At 60.1% G+C, this 16,352-nt stretch overlaps 1 protein-coding gene and 1 long non-coding RNA gene across 2 annotated transcripts; one reads left to right on the top strand and one right to left on the bottom strand.

Moving 5' to 3' along the window:
• Window positions 1–23: 23 nt before the first annotated feature.
• Window positions 24–1,767, bottom strand: IL17B (interleukin 17B). The gene is made up of 2 exons (XM_032447415.1): window positions 1,035–1,767; window positions 24–812 (listed from the first exon to the last, which is right to left on the bottom strand). The coding sequence occupies exons 1-2, from the start codon at window positions 1,292–1,294 to the stop codon at window positions 554–556; spliced, it is 519 nt and encodes a 172-aa protein (XP_032303306.1). The 5' UTR covers window positions 1,295–1,767; the 3' UTR covers window positions 24–553.
• Window positions 1,768–7,184: 5,417 nt separating this feature from the next.
• On the top strand, window positions 7,185–16,043 carry LOC107320490. The gene is made up of 2 exons (XR_001558282.2): window positions 7,185–7,380; window positions 13,817–16,043. It is a non-coding gene; the product is annotated as an uncharacterized LOC107320490 (long non-coding RNA).
• Window positions 16,044–16,352: the final 309 nt, after the last annotated feature.

The following is a 16,352-nucleotide window of genomic DNA, read 5'->3' as shown; positions in this document are numbered from 1 at the left end:
GAGAAGGGTCATCTTGCTTTGGGAGGGACCTCATGGGGCTTCAGAGCCAAGGCCAAGGGGGTAGCGGGGCCCTGCTCCTCCCTGCTTGGCACAGCCCCTCCAGCCCAGGCATCACCATGGGCCAAGGCATGGAGTGGGTCAGACAGGGGCCAGCAATGCACTTTATTATTTAGGACCTCAAAAGCTGCCTCAGCTTCCCCAGGATGTCAGCTGTACCCCACCCCCTGCCTCTGTGGCAGGCCCTGGGCTGCAGTTTGCACATGGGGCTTGGGGGTGGTGGGTGAGGACCTTCCCCCTCCATTCTTCTTGGCCTTTCAGTGGGGGTTCAAGAGCTCTTGGCAAGGCCAGAGGCAGGATGATGTGCCGGGCTGCTTGCAGGGCTGCCACAGCACTGGGTGTCTCCAGCTTGGGCTGAGGCTGGTGGAATCAGCAGGGGGGTTTGGAGAGCCCTTGGAGGTACTCCTTGCCCCAGTGCTGAACCTGGTAATGCTTGGTAAGCAAGAGCAAGCTGCTTAGATGCCCATAGATGACTTTGGGCCTTCGTTATGCAGCCTCAGAAAATGCAAGTGCAGCCCACAGTGATGGTCTCCATGACTGTCTGGTATTTCTTGTGACACTTCTTCCTCCCGGAGGCCTTGTGCCCCACCTCTCCTGGTGCCTGGCAGAGCAGCCTGCGGACAGGCAGCCGGCTGTAGATGGGGATGCTGGCCATGGTGCGGTCCTCCTGCATGGTGAAGGGGTTGATGCAGCCAGTGCAGAGGCACCGGGCCTCAGGGATGTCTGCCGGGATCCGTGTGGCATCGTGGTTGATGCTGGAGGATAAGGAAAGCAGTGGGAGATTAGGAGGATGGTGAGATTGGCAGGTGGGAACAGTGGGGTGGGGATGGGCAGGGCAATACCACTGCAGGGTGACATGGGGAGCACTGCGTCATGCTCACTTTGAGATGCTGGAGCTGTGGTCAGCACTGCACCTGCCAACATGGGATGGGTGATGCCGGAGCTCCCCAGCCCTGAGGACCCCACCCCACACTTACCTGTAGGCCCAGGGGGACAGACTCCTGCGGTTGGACCTCCAGAGCCGCAGGTTGACCTGGCATTTGGTGTCTCCTGGCTCGGAGCCGTTCCTCAGCTGGTGCACCATGTCCTGGATGCTGCGCTCATAGTCCTCCATTGGAGTGTAGGGGTCATCTGGGGCCCAGGCCAGGGCAGGATTGGCTGTGGGGAGCCGTGAAGGGCCCCTTCTTCTCCCTTTGGCTGCTCTGCTTTCATCCTTGGCTTCTGGCACCAGAACCATGGCAAAGGTGAAGATGCAGAGAAGAAGCTGAAGAGAAAGGAGGGTAGTGCGTGGCTGCCCTGGGCTGCAGGGCTAGTGCAAAAGGATGTATCTCTGCTGAGGGGATGGACGCTTCGCTCAGTTCAGCTCAGCGTGTACCTGGGGCTCCTTGCATTTACAAGGAGTCTTAGAGATGAGACATGCAAGAATGAGATCTTTATCCGAGCCCTCCTCTCCCTCTGTGCTCTGAGGATTAGAGAAAGAAAGGTGCCTTTTCCTTTCCTTCTCCCTCCGGCCTCGCAGGGCTGAGCTCTGTGTGCCGGCAGCCGGCATGCTGCCCAGAGCCGAACAAAGTTGCTTTCTGTAGCACTGCTCTCCTTTTTGTAGCACTGCTCTCCGTGTGGCTGCAGCCGGCAGAGGCAGCCCCACGCCCTGCCCGTGGTCCCGCTGTCACACCATCCTGCATGCATGCAGGGTCCATGCAAAGTGCTGCTCTCCCCTGCTGGGCTGTGCCATGCTTCCATCAAGCTACTGCAGGTTCGCTCCCTGCTTTGTGCCCTCTGTGCATAGGGTTGATGGGCCCAGCAGGGTCAGGATGAGCATCTCCAAAGCAAACAGAGCCAGGTAGCCACCCACAAACACGCGTGTACATAATGGCATTAAAGAAGGGAAGCGAACAGGCAGCCCCGCGCCACAGTGTGTTACCTACCAGGTTGGGAGCCCGCTCCATCGTGACACAGGGCCGGTCGGCTGCCCGCAGTGCAGCTGGCACAGCCGTGCCCCACAGCTAAATAGGGAAAGCCCCAGCCTTCCCCGGAGGTGTGTCCGGCGCGTCCCCGAGGTGCCAGCAGCTCAGGGCCAGCGTGGTCTGGGACTTGGCCACTGCCTCCTCCTGGGTACTGGCTGCAGCAACACTGGCTGTCCCTCCTGGAGCGGGCAGCACAGAGAGGTTTGTGGGCAGAACCTGTCTCAGAGAAGGGTCTGGGGTTCTGCTGGCAGTGACAGCACGGTGGCCACATGGTGACAGCCCCCTTGGCTTTAGGGGATGCTGCTGGAGCAGGTGCTGGCAGGAGGACGGTGGGTTGTGTGCTGTGCTGGAGACAACTGAGGGTCCCCAATGATGTGTGCACCACCAGCAGCTTGCTGTGCCCAGCAGCCCCCATGACTCACACCATCAGCGAGACAATGGCACCACTGCCACCTGCACCTTGGTTATCTGTCCACAGACCCTTCCCTGCTGCTGTCTGCAGTCCCTGACGGCTGTGCCTGGGGCTGTGCCCTGAGCTGCAGGCTGGGGGTGTCCTGGAGGTGCACTGGGGATGCTGCCGTGAGGGAAACTGAGGCACGGGAGGTGCTGACCCCGGGACTGGAAGATGTGGGCGCCCCTAAAGGAGGGGGAGGGATGCAGGGTGGATGGAGGGATGCAGTCCCTGTCCCTGAAGCCAGGACAGCGCTGTACCACACGGTGGTGCTGTCCTCCACCCAACCGCAGCGCAACGCCTTTCCTCCATCCCTCCTCCATTCCACCCTCTGTCCCTCCCAAACCCCACCAGCTTCGTTCACTGCAGAGGTACATGGTGCTGTTCCCTGCTCCTTGGGAGGCACCTGTTGAGCTTTGAAGTCTGGGATGGATGCTGGAGGAATGCCCCCTGCTTACTCCACATGCCCCCATCCACAGGCTGGAAGGCCCTTGGGCTTCATATGGCAGTGGAAAATTTCCACTTCGTTTTCCCAGTCCAGGAGTTGGGCCTTAACCCAGAAAATGGGATGAAAGTCATCACCTCCTACTGTGTCTCCCCTCCTTTTGGCCACCAAAACCCAGAGCTGTCACAGGAAACATGCTGACATCTCCAGGGGCATTAACCAGCACAGCACTTTAGGGCTGTGGCATCTCCCAGTCAACGATCAGTGACACCTCTGTCACCTGTTGGGGGCCTGGTGGCTCTGCAGCCACCTGCAACCACATTATTGCAGTGCTTGGGACCCCACAACCCAGGAGCCAGCCCTGGTTGTGTGCTCTCTCCCCATGGCAGCCCCAGCCATGCCCAGAGGGTGCCGGGCTGCGCGGCCGCCTGCGTTGTGTCAGCGCTCGGCAATGCTGTTTACACATGAGAGAGGCTCAGAGGCATCTGCACTGGGAGCCAATTACCCAGTTTTGATCTTTTTTGGTGAAAAGGAAACCAGGGCTTTTCAGACATGGCCAAATTTGATAAGCTGGGGGAGGAGGCTTTTCCCCACCAGCTTTGCGCCATGGATGGGGCTGGGCTGCGTGGCTGGGAGGGTGACAACACTGCACTGGGGTGGCTGTGAGCTGTGCCCAGCCCAGAGCAGGGTGTGCAGGGTCTGCCATGTGCCCCTGTGATGGAAGGAAGGGCTAGAAACCCTCCAGGGTTCCCCTCCATTTGGACACCATAAGGGAGAGATTTGGGGTTTTGCTGTCCGTGCTTGTCCCTGCTGCCTCCCTGCTTTGTTCCCTCCTGCCCCACTGCTGTGGGGTCCGTGATGGAAGCTGGAGCCTGAAGAATGGAAGCCAATGCCCAGACAGAGTGGATCTGATCTGCCAGCCAAAGGATACCAGGGCACATATTTTATAACCTTCCATCATGAGATCTGCTGTCCTGCTCTCAGCTGAGCCGGAGCTCAGCCATCCCCAGCCGTGGGGCTGCTCCCTACAAAGCAGAGCTGTCCCCCTCAGTCTGTGTGGGAGCCTTGCACTGGGCAGTGCCACACAGAGCACCTGTACGTGTGCCCAGCTGCGGATGGAGCCAACAGGGCCACGTCTGCAGCATCCTCCCATCTCCCATGAGCAACATTTTCCACTCATCAGATATGAGCGTGCCGCAATGAGCCGGCCTGGCTGGAGCCTGCCCTGCATGGGGGGAGAGCTGGGGTTGGCGGTGCTGGTGTTGGGCCCCCATATCCCTGTGCCCCTGCAGGTAGCACCCGCCTGCAGCACGGCGCTCACATCCATATTTGCACATACACTGTGCTGGTGTACGAGCGGCTCCGGAGCCACCCAGACAAGAAGGGCTTATTTTAAGCTCACTGGAAAAAAAAAAAAAAAAGTTGGTTGGTGGGAATTAAAACTCTCCATTCTCAAAAAAGGGAAAAACAAAAAGATCTGAGTTCTGCCTGCTCCTTCGGTTGCATAAACACAAAGACACATCTGGAAGGGGCAGCCAGGACATCACTGCTTTCATGTGGGGTCAGTGCCCTCCATACGTGCCCATCAGGGCACCCTGCTGGCAGCCCTGACCAGGCAGTGCCCACAGCCCAACTGTGTGCTGCAGGGCACAGCTCCGTGTGTGCTCAGCCCTGCAGGACTCCCGGCAGCACATCCTGGCCCAGAGGTGGCTGCCAGCAGCGCTGGGAGGTGGGAGGGAGCGCACATCCTGCACAGCCCCAGCAGCATCCATCAGCGTTTACTGCGTGTCGCCCGTTACACGATCCAGACTCGCAGGTTCCTCCTGTCCCGCTCCTCTCCTGCCTTTTGTTTTCTTTTACTTTCAGCTCTTGGAGACAAAGCACCTGATGGAAAAATCCTGTGTGTGCTCCGGTTCCTAGAAGCACGCTGCTTCCTTCCGCTCCCCGCTGCCTCTCTGCTGCCCTGAGCTGGGGGGGGACAGCGGGGCCACGGCCGGGACACAGCAGGGACAAACTCAGCCCAGCAAAGCGCTCTGAGCGCTCCGTGTCGGGCAGCAGAGGTCACTGTGAGATGGACAGAGCAGCTCTGAGAGAGGGTGATGGAGCACTGCAGTCCCCACTGCCCCTGCGGGGATGCGTGGAGCACCCAAGTCCGTGTTTCCAGGGCAGCGATGCCCTTATTTTTAGGGCTTTGGTGGCTTTAGCTTGCAGGCAGCCATCCAAGTTCCCAGTTTCCCAGGGCGCGACGCAGGACTGAGGTAAATGGAAAGTTGAGCAGTGACACTGACGTCTGCCCCAGCTCCGCATCTCCTCCCTGCAGAGCTGGGGATGGTGCAATGCACGTGCAGGGACCTGAGCCCTGGGAGCCCAGCAGGGAGGTGCTGCCCTGCTCCTGTCCTGCACTCCCAGCTGGGATGTGCTGAGCTCCAGCTGCTGAAGGTCACCTCCAAAGCTGCTCCAGCCTGGGCTCACCCGCTGCCCATGTCCTGCCCACGTCACAGGCACTGCAGTGCTGTGCAAAGCCCCCACAACCCTCCTGTATGTAAGTGAGCAGATGAGGATGTAAGTTCAGTGTTTAGTTCTGAGCAGGGCTGGCTGGAAAGGGAATTCTGCCATCATTCTTCTGTCTCTTGGGAGGGTCGGAGCCAGCTCAGCCCCGGGGGCTGCTCTTGTAGGGCCCTGCAGCAGGACTGGGGCTGCAGAGCTTCGTGCACAGCTGAGGGCAGGGAGTGGGGAGATGTGGCTTTGTTGGGGGTACAGAAGCAGAACCTGCTGCAGAGAAGTAGGGCAGCATCCGACTGAAGGAGTAACGAAAACAAACCCGCGCCGTGGAATCCTGCTTTGCCCTAAATGTTTTTCTTATGGAGTTGTAATAAGACAAGAGTTGTAAAGATAGTAACCTCCTAAACATTACCTTATTAAGGCTTCTTAGAAACCACAGGGCACGACCCCACTGGGTCATGGAACAAGAGAGCAGCATCCAGTGAACAAACAGAGGCTAACGTTACATTTTTCACTTCATTTAGGAAACCTGGTTTCTAATTATAGGCGTTGTTTAATGGCAGCATTTATCCACGCTTCGCTCAAAGCCAGCTCACCGACAGCAGGGGCTGCACAGGGGACAGCAGTGAGATGCTGTGTTCCCATTGTGTGTGGTGCTCAGCGTGGCTCAGCCGGATCAGTACCAGTACCCGCTGCCAACAGCATGGGGCTGAGTCTGGTACCAGCACAGGGTGCCCTGTACAAGGGCAGGTGTTGAGCATCGCTGGGGTCAGCACGGCTGAATGCTTCCCAGCCCCAGCACACGCTGACCCTCAGCCTCCTGGGGAACTGCCCAAGCTCTGTTTTTCGGGGTACAGGGGAACAACAAATGCTGACATGCTGTGCAAAGCCTGGCATGAGGCGACCTTGGTCCTGGCTCTGGGGCTGCCTACAGCCCACAAGTGATGGGGATGGGGGTCCTCTCTGCAGACCCTGCCTGCAGACTGGGCCCTTGGAACCGCCTGGGAATGGATGCTGAGCCAGAGCATCATCAGGGCTGGGGCCAGGCAGGGCACTGCTGCCAAGAGCAGAAGAGGCTGGGGCTGGTGGTGGGCCCATGCTGAGCTTTGCAGAGCGGCTGTGGGCACTGGATGCTATCTGCACAATTCAGGCTCTCATGGCCACAGCCAGCCCTGTGCGTGCAGGCGGCCCCGTGGCTGTCGGAACGCCGTTTTCCCAGGCCAGATGGAGCTCCTCAAAGTGATGGGAACCACAAGCCGGGCCAGGGAGCATCTCCGCTTCCTTCCCCCAGTGGGACAGCCGCCAGTATCATCCCGCTGCAGCCCCGCTGCCACCCTGCCGCCAGCCCCCAGACCCACACAGCAGCACGGACAGGGGCTGTGGGGATCCAGCAGCTCTGGGTTGCTCTCTCCGAGGTGTCCCCGTGGTTCCCAGGCACAGTGCTGGCTGCTCCCACCTCCTCCCCCCGTGCCCCACACCCCTCCTTCCCGCACTCCACTCTCCCCCTCTCTCCTGCTCTCCCTCTCGGACTTAATGACTTCCACATGGGCCTCTGGCATCCTGAGCCAAGCCTCCCAGCATTGTCTGAAATCTCCAAATTTAGAAGAAATATGAAAATTGTCAAGCAGCCCTTCCTTAGGGGGTAAAACCAACACTCAGCTGAGCGGCGGCGGGTCAGGGCGCGGGGCCACGTGACGGCACCCCAGCCAATGGGTCCCCGCGGCGCCCCTGACAGATGCACCCGCCAGAGCCTGGCCTCCTTCTCCAGCTCATATAAGGTAAAAAGAAAAAGGTTATCCAGCTTCTGAGCCGCATGGAAGGAGATTTCACCCAGCGCTCCCATGCCAGCTGCTTAAAAAACCCCAGCGGGCAGTGTGGGGCCACAGTGCCAGTTATAATGGGACAGGAGGAGGTGGCGGTTGCGTGCCCGCGCCCCGCGGTGATGTGGGAGAGGGCAGCAGGTAGGTGCCCGCGGGGTGCATGGGGTGAGCGTGGCATGGGGCAGGGGGAACAGCAGGGGATGGCGTGGGGTGCCCTGGTGTGGTGTAGTTCTGAGCACAGGAGCCCCAAATGTGCCCCAGTGATGCTACCGAGGGGTGCGCGGGGTGAGCAGCATGCGGGCAACTTGTGTGGGAGCAGGAGTGGTTGTGTGGGATGAGGGGAAGGATTGCTCTGCACGCACCTGGGATGGAAACAACGGCAAGGCAGCAACAAGCCAGGTTAGGGACGGCTCTGCAAAGAACAAGGCCGCTCTCTGGGCGCTGCTGCTGGGCAGGCAGCCGCCAGCTGGGGGGTCACAGCATAGGAGCCATGGCTGGGCCCCCATCCTGGTCCTGTGGCTGCAGTGGGCATGGTGACAGCAGATGGGGCACTTCGGTGTCTCTGCGACACCACAGTCCCAGGTTGTCCCTGTCCCACTGTGTGCCCCTGGGATGCGGCAGTGGGGTCATGGCGGGCAATGAGAAGCAGCTCAGCTCTGCTGTGCCCCTGTCACTGTGCTCATTTTGCCCTTTGTGCATTAGTGAAGGACAGCTATGTGTGCATGTAATGCTCATGCTACTATTGGTTCCACACATAGCAAAGCTTCACACAGAAAGCACTGAAGCACTCATCAGGTGCTCCGACAGGCCATGCCGTGTCTCACTTCTGGACACATCTCCTCCAGGAACCTGACCGTTCACTCCACGCAGCTCTTTCCCTGCCACACCAATGGGGAAACTGAGCAAAGAGAGGGGTGGGCATTCAGTGAGGATCCCATCTCTGTGGCTGCCAACCCTGCAGCACCCGGCCTGGGAGCGCAGAGCACTCAGTGCCTTTGTGTTGTCCCCAACACGGTGCCCATGTCCCCAGATGTGGGACCCAACGCTGGCCCCTGGCCCCATCCCACAGCACTGTGCTGGTGGATGAGGAACTCATTTCCAGTACACACACACACACACATAAGCCTCTGCCACAGATTTCCCAAGCAGTTATCAGCAGGAATTTGGGGAAGGCTGTGTCTAGACAGGCTGCAGCTCTGGGTGGCTCCTGGATGGAGTGGCATTTCCCTCCACGCTTGTCAAGAGTCTGGAGATGATTAAGGGCTTTTTTTTTTCTTTTTCTTTTTTCATTTTCTTGGTCTTCATTTCTTTTCTAACAGAGGATCAGCCTTGTGCCTGATCAGGTTTTACCTGCTCACCCCAGCAAAGCCTCTGCCCATCGTCACCTCCATGGGGGTTGAGCAGGGTGGGTGTGTGGGTGCCTTTGGGCACCACGTTGCCCCTGTGATACTAAGTAGGAACTGGGGCTGTAATGTTCTGTAAGGCCCATGGAAAGAGAGCGGCTGCCAGCTGTGGGCATCTGCCTAAGCTGTCACGGTGGGTTGCTGTGGGGTGCAGCTGCAGAGCTGAAACTGATGCGGGGGATAAGCAGCACAAGCTGCTCATGTCTGTGGGAGCGCGCCGGAATCGGATAGCAAACGATGAGGCAAGAGGCTGGAAATCTGAGCTCTGGAGCCGTTTCACCATCCTTTGACCTTGGCCAGCTACACACACACACACACTCATACGGAGGAGGGAAGCAGAACAGACCCGGTGCGGGAGGGAGGCTCTGCTGGGAACCAGAGCTCACTGCAGCCAGTGGTGCCGGGCAGTGCTGCTCTCTTGCTTTGAGCCCTTTCTCCTACCTGGCATCCCCTTCATGGCAATGGGGCTGTGCTGGCTCCCTGCTCTGAGGTGTCCCCACAGCTCCCCAGGCACTTTGGCTAAGAGAGTGCACAGCATGTGCCAGGCTGGCATGACACTGCTGTGGAGACCAAGGGGAGAAGCAGAGGGTTGACCCTGTGCCAGGGATACTGGGGGTACCTGTGGTTCCCATCTTGCAGCACAGTGACCCCAGCCCTGGCCCTGGGATGGGACAGGGGCTTCTCCCAGCAGCAGCAGCCAAATCTCAGCTGCACACTCACCCCTGCAGTTGGCAGCACACAGGCCCGTATGCCAGCACAGGGCAGGGAGAGCCACAGTGCGATGCAGAGTTGGCCCCATGGGGCAGAGCAGTGCAGTGGGACCCATCCCAGGCTCCAGCACTATGGCTGAGGATGCTGAAGCAGGCACCTTCCCTCTGCTGGGCCCAGGTGAAGGATGGAGCTGCTCAGTGCTGGCTGAAGGAGCTGGGGATTGTCATGCTTTGATAGGGATGGGCAATTCTGGAGAGCTGCAAAGCCCTGAATCAGTTAAGTTCCCTCTGCGTGCGGGCATGAGCTGCACAGGGCATCACCATGAAAGCGGTCTACAGGGACTCTTTCCCTTTGGCTGCAGGACAGTGGGATGTCCCAGCAGTTCCTGATGCTCCCTGTTGCAGCCAGCAGTGTGCTGGCAGCTCATGCCTACATTTGCCTGTCCCACCGCATTGAGCTGCTGCCAGCATGGCTCTGCCCTCTGCAGCCCCACCTGTGTGTCAATGGGAACACCAAGGAGGGATTCCCAAAATGAGAGCGAGCGCCCAGATTGCTGTATCAGTGGCTGTGGACTCAACTGTTGCTTTGAGGACAGGCTCAGTGATGTTTTCATGCTCCTGTTTACTGTGGTACTGCTACAGTACTACTCCCATAGGGTGTGTATGGGGGGCAGCCCGGAAGATGGCACCTTGAGAGCTCAGTGTTGTGCTGGATCATCCTCCGTGCCTTGGTTCCTTGCAGGGACCTGGCACGTTTGGGGTATTTTCTTTCAGTGTCTCATACCAACTGGGCTCAATGGGATTGGGAGAGCCGAGCTGGGGCCGTGCTGGGGGGGTGATGTCCAGACAGGGCTGCTCTGTGCAGGATGTATTGCACACATGCACAGCGCTCCCCTGCTCTTTGCTGGAGCAGAAATAAGCTGATAAAGGCCCGATAAGCAGCCAGGAGTGACGACAGCTCCATGTGCTCCAGGCCATGCCTCTGTGGACATAAACCTGGAGCTTGGCTGGTGGTGTCTCACAGTGCCCCAGGACTGGGATCCTCATGGCCAGGAGGGGTGAGGAACAGAGATGGAGGCAACAGGGAAAACCATGGATGCTGGAGCAGCCACTGCTGTGTGGGAGAGGTCTCACTGGGGAGCTTTGCTCTGGGCTCCTTTCCCCTTGGAGGGCTGGGGGCCAGTGACGTGATGCCCTCCCACTCCTCCCCCCCGCAGGGACTTCACCCCTGCACCACTTCCTCTGGACCGGGAATGTCCATGTAAACAGCACAGCAGAGCCCGCCCGGGCTGCTCCCACGCTCCTGCTGCCCCGGGCTGTATCAGGGATGCTTACCATGCCCCAACCCCAGTGCGCCGTCCTGTTGGGATGGGGAGGATGGGGGAGATGGGGCTGAGTCCTGCCATGCATAGGGAGGGAGATAAAGACAGGGGTTATGGTGGCTGGCTGGGAGGCAGCAGGAAGAAGCGAGGCCGTGGGAAAGGCAATGGATGGAAGCTGCGGAGGAGGTCAGGCTTCTGTGCAGCTCTGCTGTTCCTTGCACAGATCCCATCGCCCATTCAGCCCTGCTGAGCTCTGGTGGTGCAGTGCAGCCCTTTTCCCCCTGCACAGCCATCTGCATGGACACAGCAGGGCCAGCCATGCTGCAGTGGGGAGAAGAGCATTTTCCCAGGGGCAGAAGCTGCTGTGCCAGGAGGAGCTCAGGGATGATCCTGCTGCCCACTGTCACCAACAGGGAGGTGCTGCTGGGGCTGGCAGCCTGGAAGTGGCCCTCACAGCCTTTGCTCACCTGTCTGCTGTCTCCATGGCATCACCACCCTGAGCCCTGCTGGGGATGCAGACACACCGGATGAGGCCATTTGGCTCCAGGAGGGGGCTGCATGCCCAGGGAGGAGCACAAACCAGGCACATCCTTCCCCTCCGCATCCATCCCCTGCTCCAAGATGCAGAAGCAGCTCCCCCCCCCCCAGACCTGCTCCTTTGTTCTTGGCATCATAATTTATCCCAGCAAAACCCACAGAGAAAGAGCAGCATCCCCCTGGGCCCCCTTGGCTCGCCCCCAGCATGGGAGATGTGGGCCTGCACGGGCTCCAAATCTGCCTTTTTGACCATAAAAGGGCAGAAATTCTGCAGCCCCGGCGGGAGGATGGGAAAGGAAAGGCAGAGCTATTTATAGCCGAGCATCAGGACCGCAGCCTGAACTCGGGGTTAATCAGCCTGTGACCAGATTAGGATCTCCCTTGGCCCCATCATTTTCTCATAAACCTTTGATTTAATACCACATAGGCAAAGGGAAGGAAGGAGGAGGCTACTGGGGCTGAAGGGATGGAGGTGCCGGTTGGGCTGGTGCTCTACACAGCCCTGGGGAAGGAGCTGCATGAGCCAGTGGGTTTTGCTTGCAGAGCCATAGAAGGCAGCGCCCATTGGTTGGGGGCTGCTCTCATCGCTCAGTGGCTTCAGTCTCCGCAGAGCTGAGTGAACAAGGGCTGACTCATTCACTGTCCCATCCTCTGCTATCAGAGATGGCACTGTGCATGGAACTCATATGGTGCCCATGGGCAGCGCTCACCTCTCCGGCTGCCTCATGGTGGGTGCTCATCCCATTGGAGGCGGCACTGGGGGTCACAGCTGGACCCCCATTAGGGTGACTTGGTTGGGGGGCACCAGGGCCAGATGGGGGCGTGTGGTGCTGATGGCACCTGAGCTCTCATCCTCCACTAGCACGGCACAGAGCCCTGCTGAGCTCTGAGATGAAGGCCCAGGCTGAAGCAACAGTTGGGACGGGGCCCTCAACGCTGGAGAAAAAGGCCGGGGAATTTCAAGGAGGAAACAAATCCCAACTGTTATTAAAAAAAAAAAAAAAGGACATTTCCTGCAGGAGCGGCCGCTGCAGAGAGAGGGGAAAGGGCGCAGTGTTGTAACCGCGGGGAGGGCTCTGACGCAGCCCGGAGCTGCCGGCTCGCCCAGCCAGGGACGCGGCTCCGCGGAGCAGAGGTGGAGGTGAGCGAGGGTACGAGCGATGGGGCAGCGCCCGTGGGGCCGGTGGGATGGGGTGGCACAGGGAGCAGCCCGCCCGGCCTTTCTAAGGGCACACGGCAGCGCCCTGCCCTGCAGACACACGGCACATCCGTGCCCAGGCGAGCGGAGGGATGAGCAAAGCGGGGTGATGGAATTCAGGAGTGAGTGGTCGCTGCAACAGGGAGAGGAGGGCGAGCGTGGGCTGCGGGAAGGCTGAGGGATACAGCGCTGTGTTCCCATAGCAGGGCTGGGGGCTGCAGCAACGCCTGGGGGCTGCCCCCTCCTCTACACTGTAGTCCTGTGGCTGTGGCAATGTGTGTCAGTGGGGCAGAGCCCCCTGCCTGGCCGCAGTTTGGTGGCTGCACTGACCCCACGCACTGTGCTCTGCTGTTCTTGTAGGCAGCAGTTTGAGTGTGGGGCACGGAGGGTGGCAGCCACATGCACAGCTGGGTGAGCCCGGATTCCATGCCAAATTGGGAAACAAGAGCAGAACAAGGGGATGGGGAGGCCTCGCCGTGCTGGGTTTTTTGCCCTTCCTGAGGACGTGGAGACCACAACAGGGACAGGGGCAGCTCCTTCTCCGGGACCCCCTCCAGGCAGAGCGAGCACCCTGCAGATGTTTTGCTTCCCAGCCCGGTGGGATGCAGTGCCTGGTGCATTCCTCGGCATTCCTTCCCCCATCAACACCTCCCTGAGGGCAGCAGCTGAGGTCCCCAGCCCCACACTGCAGGCAGGGAGGAGTCTGCATTACAGCCTTAACCACAGAACTGGCCAGAGCCTGTCAGGGTGGTGGCAGTGGGGGATGGGACTGTCCCCAAGCCCCCTACACAGGGCTGGGGCAAGGCACCTCTGGTAGCTCTCTGGGGTTGGGGACAGTGCATGGAACAGAGTGTATTTGGCTGGAGCTGAACAGAAGCTCTTGTCCCCAAATGTCAGCTGCCTGCTGTGCCTGGCTTTGGCAAGGAGTTCACCAGCACTGCTGCAAGGGGCTGTGCTGGAGAAGGTCCCCATCTGAGAAAGGAGGTTCTGAATGCTGCGCTCATTGCAAAGCATTGTGTGTGCACAGAGCTGCTGGTGTGGCTTGGGGACCCTGTCATGCTGATAGGGCCCAGTCAGGTCTGGGCAATGCTTGGCTCATGAGGAAGGGAGCATGAAGCCGGGCGGTGATGGGCAGTGGGAGGAGGAGAGCTGGGGGGGGGGGGGCGGGGTGCTGGGCCAGGCAGGAGATGGGCTGTGCTTTGCCCTACAAGGGATGCATGGCACTCTCCAGGTGACTGATCGCCCCCTGCTTCACATCAGACCTGAGTCCCCACTTGTTGGGGCTGCACCTGGAAACTGCCTGCAGTGCCTTGGGGTACCAGGCAAACCGAGGGGCTGCCTGCAGAGACCCCAGAGCTCACTGCCCCACACAGCTCCACACTGACTGCTACCCTCTGTCTTTTACAGCCTTGGCCACAGGAGTACCCAGGGACACAGCCATCACTGGAGATACTGGAGGTGCACAGAGATTGTACATCCCCGGACAGCAAGAGAAAGGCAGATCTGGCGTGCCAGTGTCCTGCCTGCATTGGATGCCCTTTTGGCACTGGCAGCAGCAAGCACAAACCCAGCAGCTGGTTCCCAGGGCAGTGCTGAGCCTGGGGTCGCTCCCCGCTAAAAGCAGCCTGGCCCCTTCCCAAGGAGCTGCTCACAAGGAGTGCACGGGGCTGGGAGGCTGAGCTCTGACATGGGACAGCCAGGAGGGGCCCTGTGAGCAGTGCTGCCCCGTGGCACTGAGCCCCATGGCTGTTCCCACACTTGGCCAGTGCTCAGGGCTGGCCCGGCCCGAGCTGGGAGCAGGGACAGCCAGAGCTGGCAAAAGCAGCTCCCAGACATCCCTCCCGAGTGACTCACACCGTGATCTGCACATGGAGTTTGGGGCACCGTGAGGCTTTTCCCTTTCTTTCCTCCCAATAAATCGGGGCTGAGGAGCTGGGGGATGGTGGCTGGGGGAGCGGGGTGCGAGCAGAGGCTGTGGGTGCCCGGCTCCCAGCTGGGTGCGCTCAGGGGGGGCCATGCCGGATGCAGGGCGTCACGCTGGAGCTGCACCATCTGCTTCTTGTCAGGCTGCTGGGAGCACTGCGGCCGTGGCTGTGATGAATGGTGTGTTTATCGTGCTCTAGCGCTACTCAGGATGTTAGTGCTCGCCTGCAGGAGATGTTTCTGTGCTCGGCTGCTCCCCCTGTTCTCCCTCCTCCTGCTCCCCCCAGACCGTCTCCCTTGGGCCCACGAAGGGGAAGCGGGGGGTGTCCATCCCACAGCCTCCAGCTCTGCCTGCAGCTGAGCTCCAGGGACCAGCACTGAAGCCTTCCCACAGGTACCACCCAGCTGCAGGCTCCTCTCTGGTGAGGACAGGGATGGGGGCAGGGATGGGGGCATCCCACATCACCCCAGGGGTGTCCTGGCCCTGCTGAGTGGCAGACCCATACTCCACAGCCACCCCAGCAGCCACATCAGTGTGGTTTGAGATCACAGGCAGTGACTCCTCAGTGCTGGACCACGTTCCAGGTCCTGCAGCCCCACAGACACATGGTTGGGATGCAGTAGTGGCTGCAGCCCTTCTTCAAGCACAGCAGTTTATCTGTGCGATGCCACAGCCCTGTTCACCCCACCAGCCCCCAGCCTCATCCACCCTGCAGCCGTGATGCCCAGTGGAACAGCCACACGGCCATGTGTGGCATGGCACACATCGAACGCAGCCGGGGGCTCCTCCATGTCTCCCAGCCCAAGGTGCAGTGCTGCATCTCTGGTCAATTGGGAGTCTGAGATGAAGCACTGTAGCTCGGGAAGGGAGGAACTGTGCCCTGGGACCCCGACAGCCCTTGGACTGAATCCTGCTGGGAGCACTGATGCCAACGGAACGTGGGAGCTGCGCAGTGAGATGGGAGCACAGCTCACGGCTGGATTTGGGGTTTCCCTCCCCCTTCCCAGCCCACTGCCTCTTGCTGGGTCCTCAGCTGTGGGAGCAGGGGCTCTCCCAGCCGTGTTTTGGACATTGCCTCTGATGGAGAAGCACAGTGAACGGAGCTTGCTGTGTCCCATGAAGGTCCCATAGAGGCTGCAGACCCCCAGCCGTGGGGCAGGGCTCACCCCTCTGCTCCGTATCCTGCGAGAGAAGGGCAGAGGAGGAGAGGTTTGCTTTGAGGCAGAGGAACATCAGTGTGCCCGGTCAGGATCCCCAGAGCACCCAGCTCAGTGTAGGGTGCAGCGTGGGGGCAGCGGGGTCACACACAGAGCAGCCGTGCAGGTTAAGGGCCGGTGGGAGCCGCGGTCGCCGTGCTCTCAGGGTCCAGTTTTCCCAGGAATCCCTTAGGCGCTACGTTGGGGATTCCTGGAAATACTGTTCTTGGGGCCACGGCTCTGCACATGGACACAGCCCGACCCCGAGCGGAGCCGCAGCCCCGCAGGAGCCACGGACGAGGTACGGGGATGCGGCTGCGAGTGGGACCCCCCGGGAAGCCCCGATATGGGGCGGTGGAGGGACCAGCCCAGGTAATGCCCCCATCCCGCAGGGCTCGGGGATATTGCCGGCCCTTCGGTGCGGGCTGACACCACCGGCGGCCTTTAACACCCTTCGCCGCCCTCCACGAAGGACAGACCTCCGCCCCTGTATCAATAAAGGTCTCAACCCCAAGGAACTGTCGGAGCCATTTCTCCGGGGCTGGGATGATGCCGGAACCGCTGCATCGTACGGGAGGGAGGGGGCAGCGACAGCAGGGACAGCAGCGACAGCAGGGACAGCAGGTGGCAGTGCTGCCTCGGAGCAGGCAGTTCGTTTCGGTTGCGGCTGGCGGATGAAGGGTTAAATGCCATTCGGCTTCTCACTCCCATACACACACACGGTACTTAGTGCAGGAAATGCCAGCTCCGCTTTCGGGTTGTGTTGTGTTGTGTTTCTCTTTTTAATTGTTTCCTTCTTTCTTTTTTGCTCCCCCTCCCACCC

The sequence above is a fragment of the Coturnix japonica genome, chromosome 13 (assembly GCF_001577835.2).
Source record: "Coturnix japonica isolate 7356 chromosome 13, Coturnix japonica 2.1, whole genome shotgun sequence".
In the NCBI taxonomy this organism is placed as follows: Eukaryota; Metazoa; Chordata; class Aves; order Galliformes; family Phasianidae; genus Coturnix; species Coturnix japonica.
Note: the sequence above shows the minus strand (reverse complement) of the source record. Positions and strands in the feature narration are given on the sequence as shown.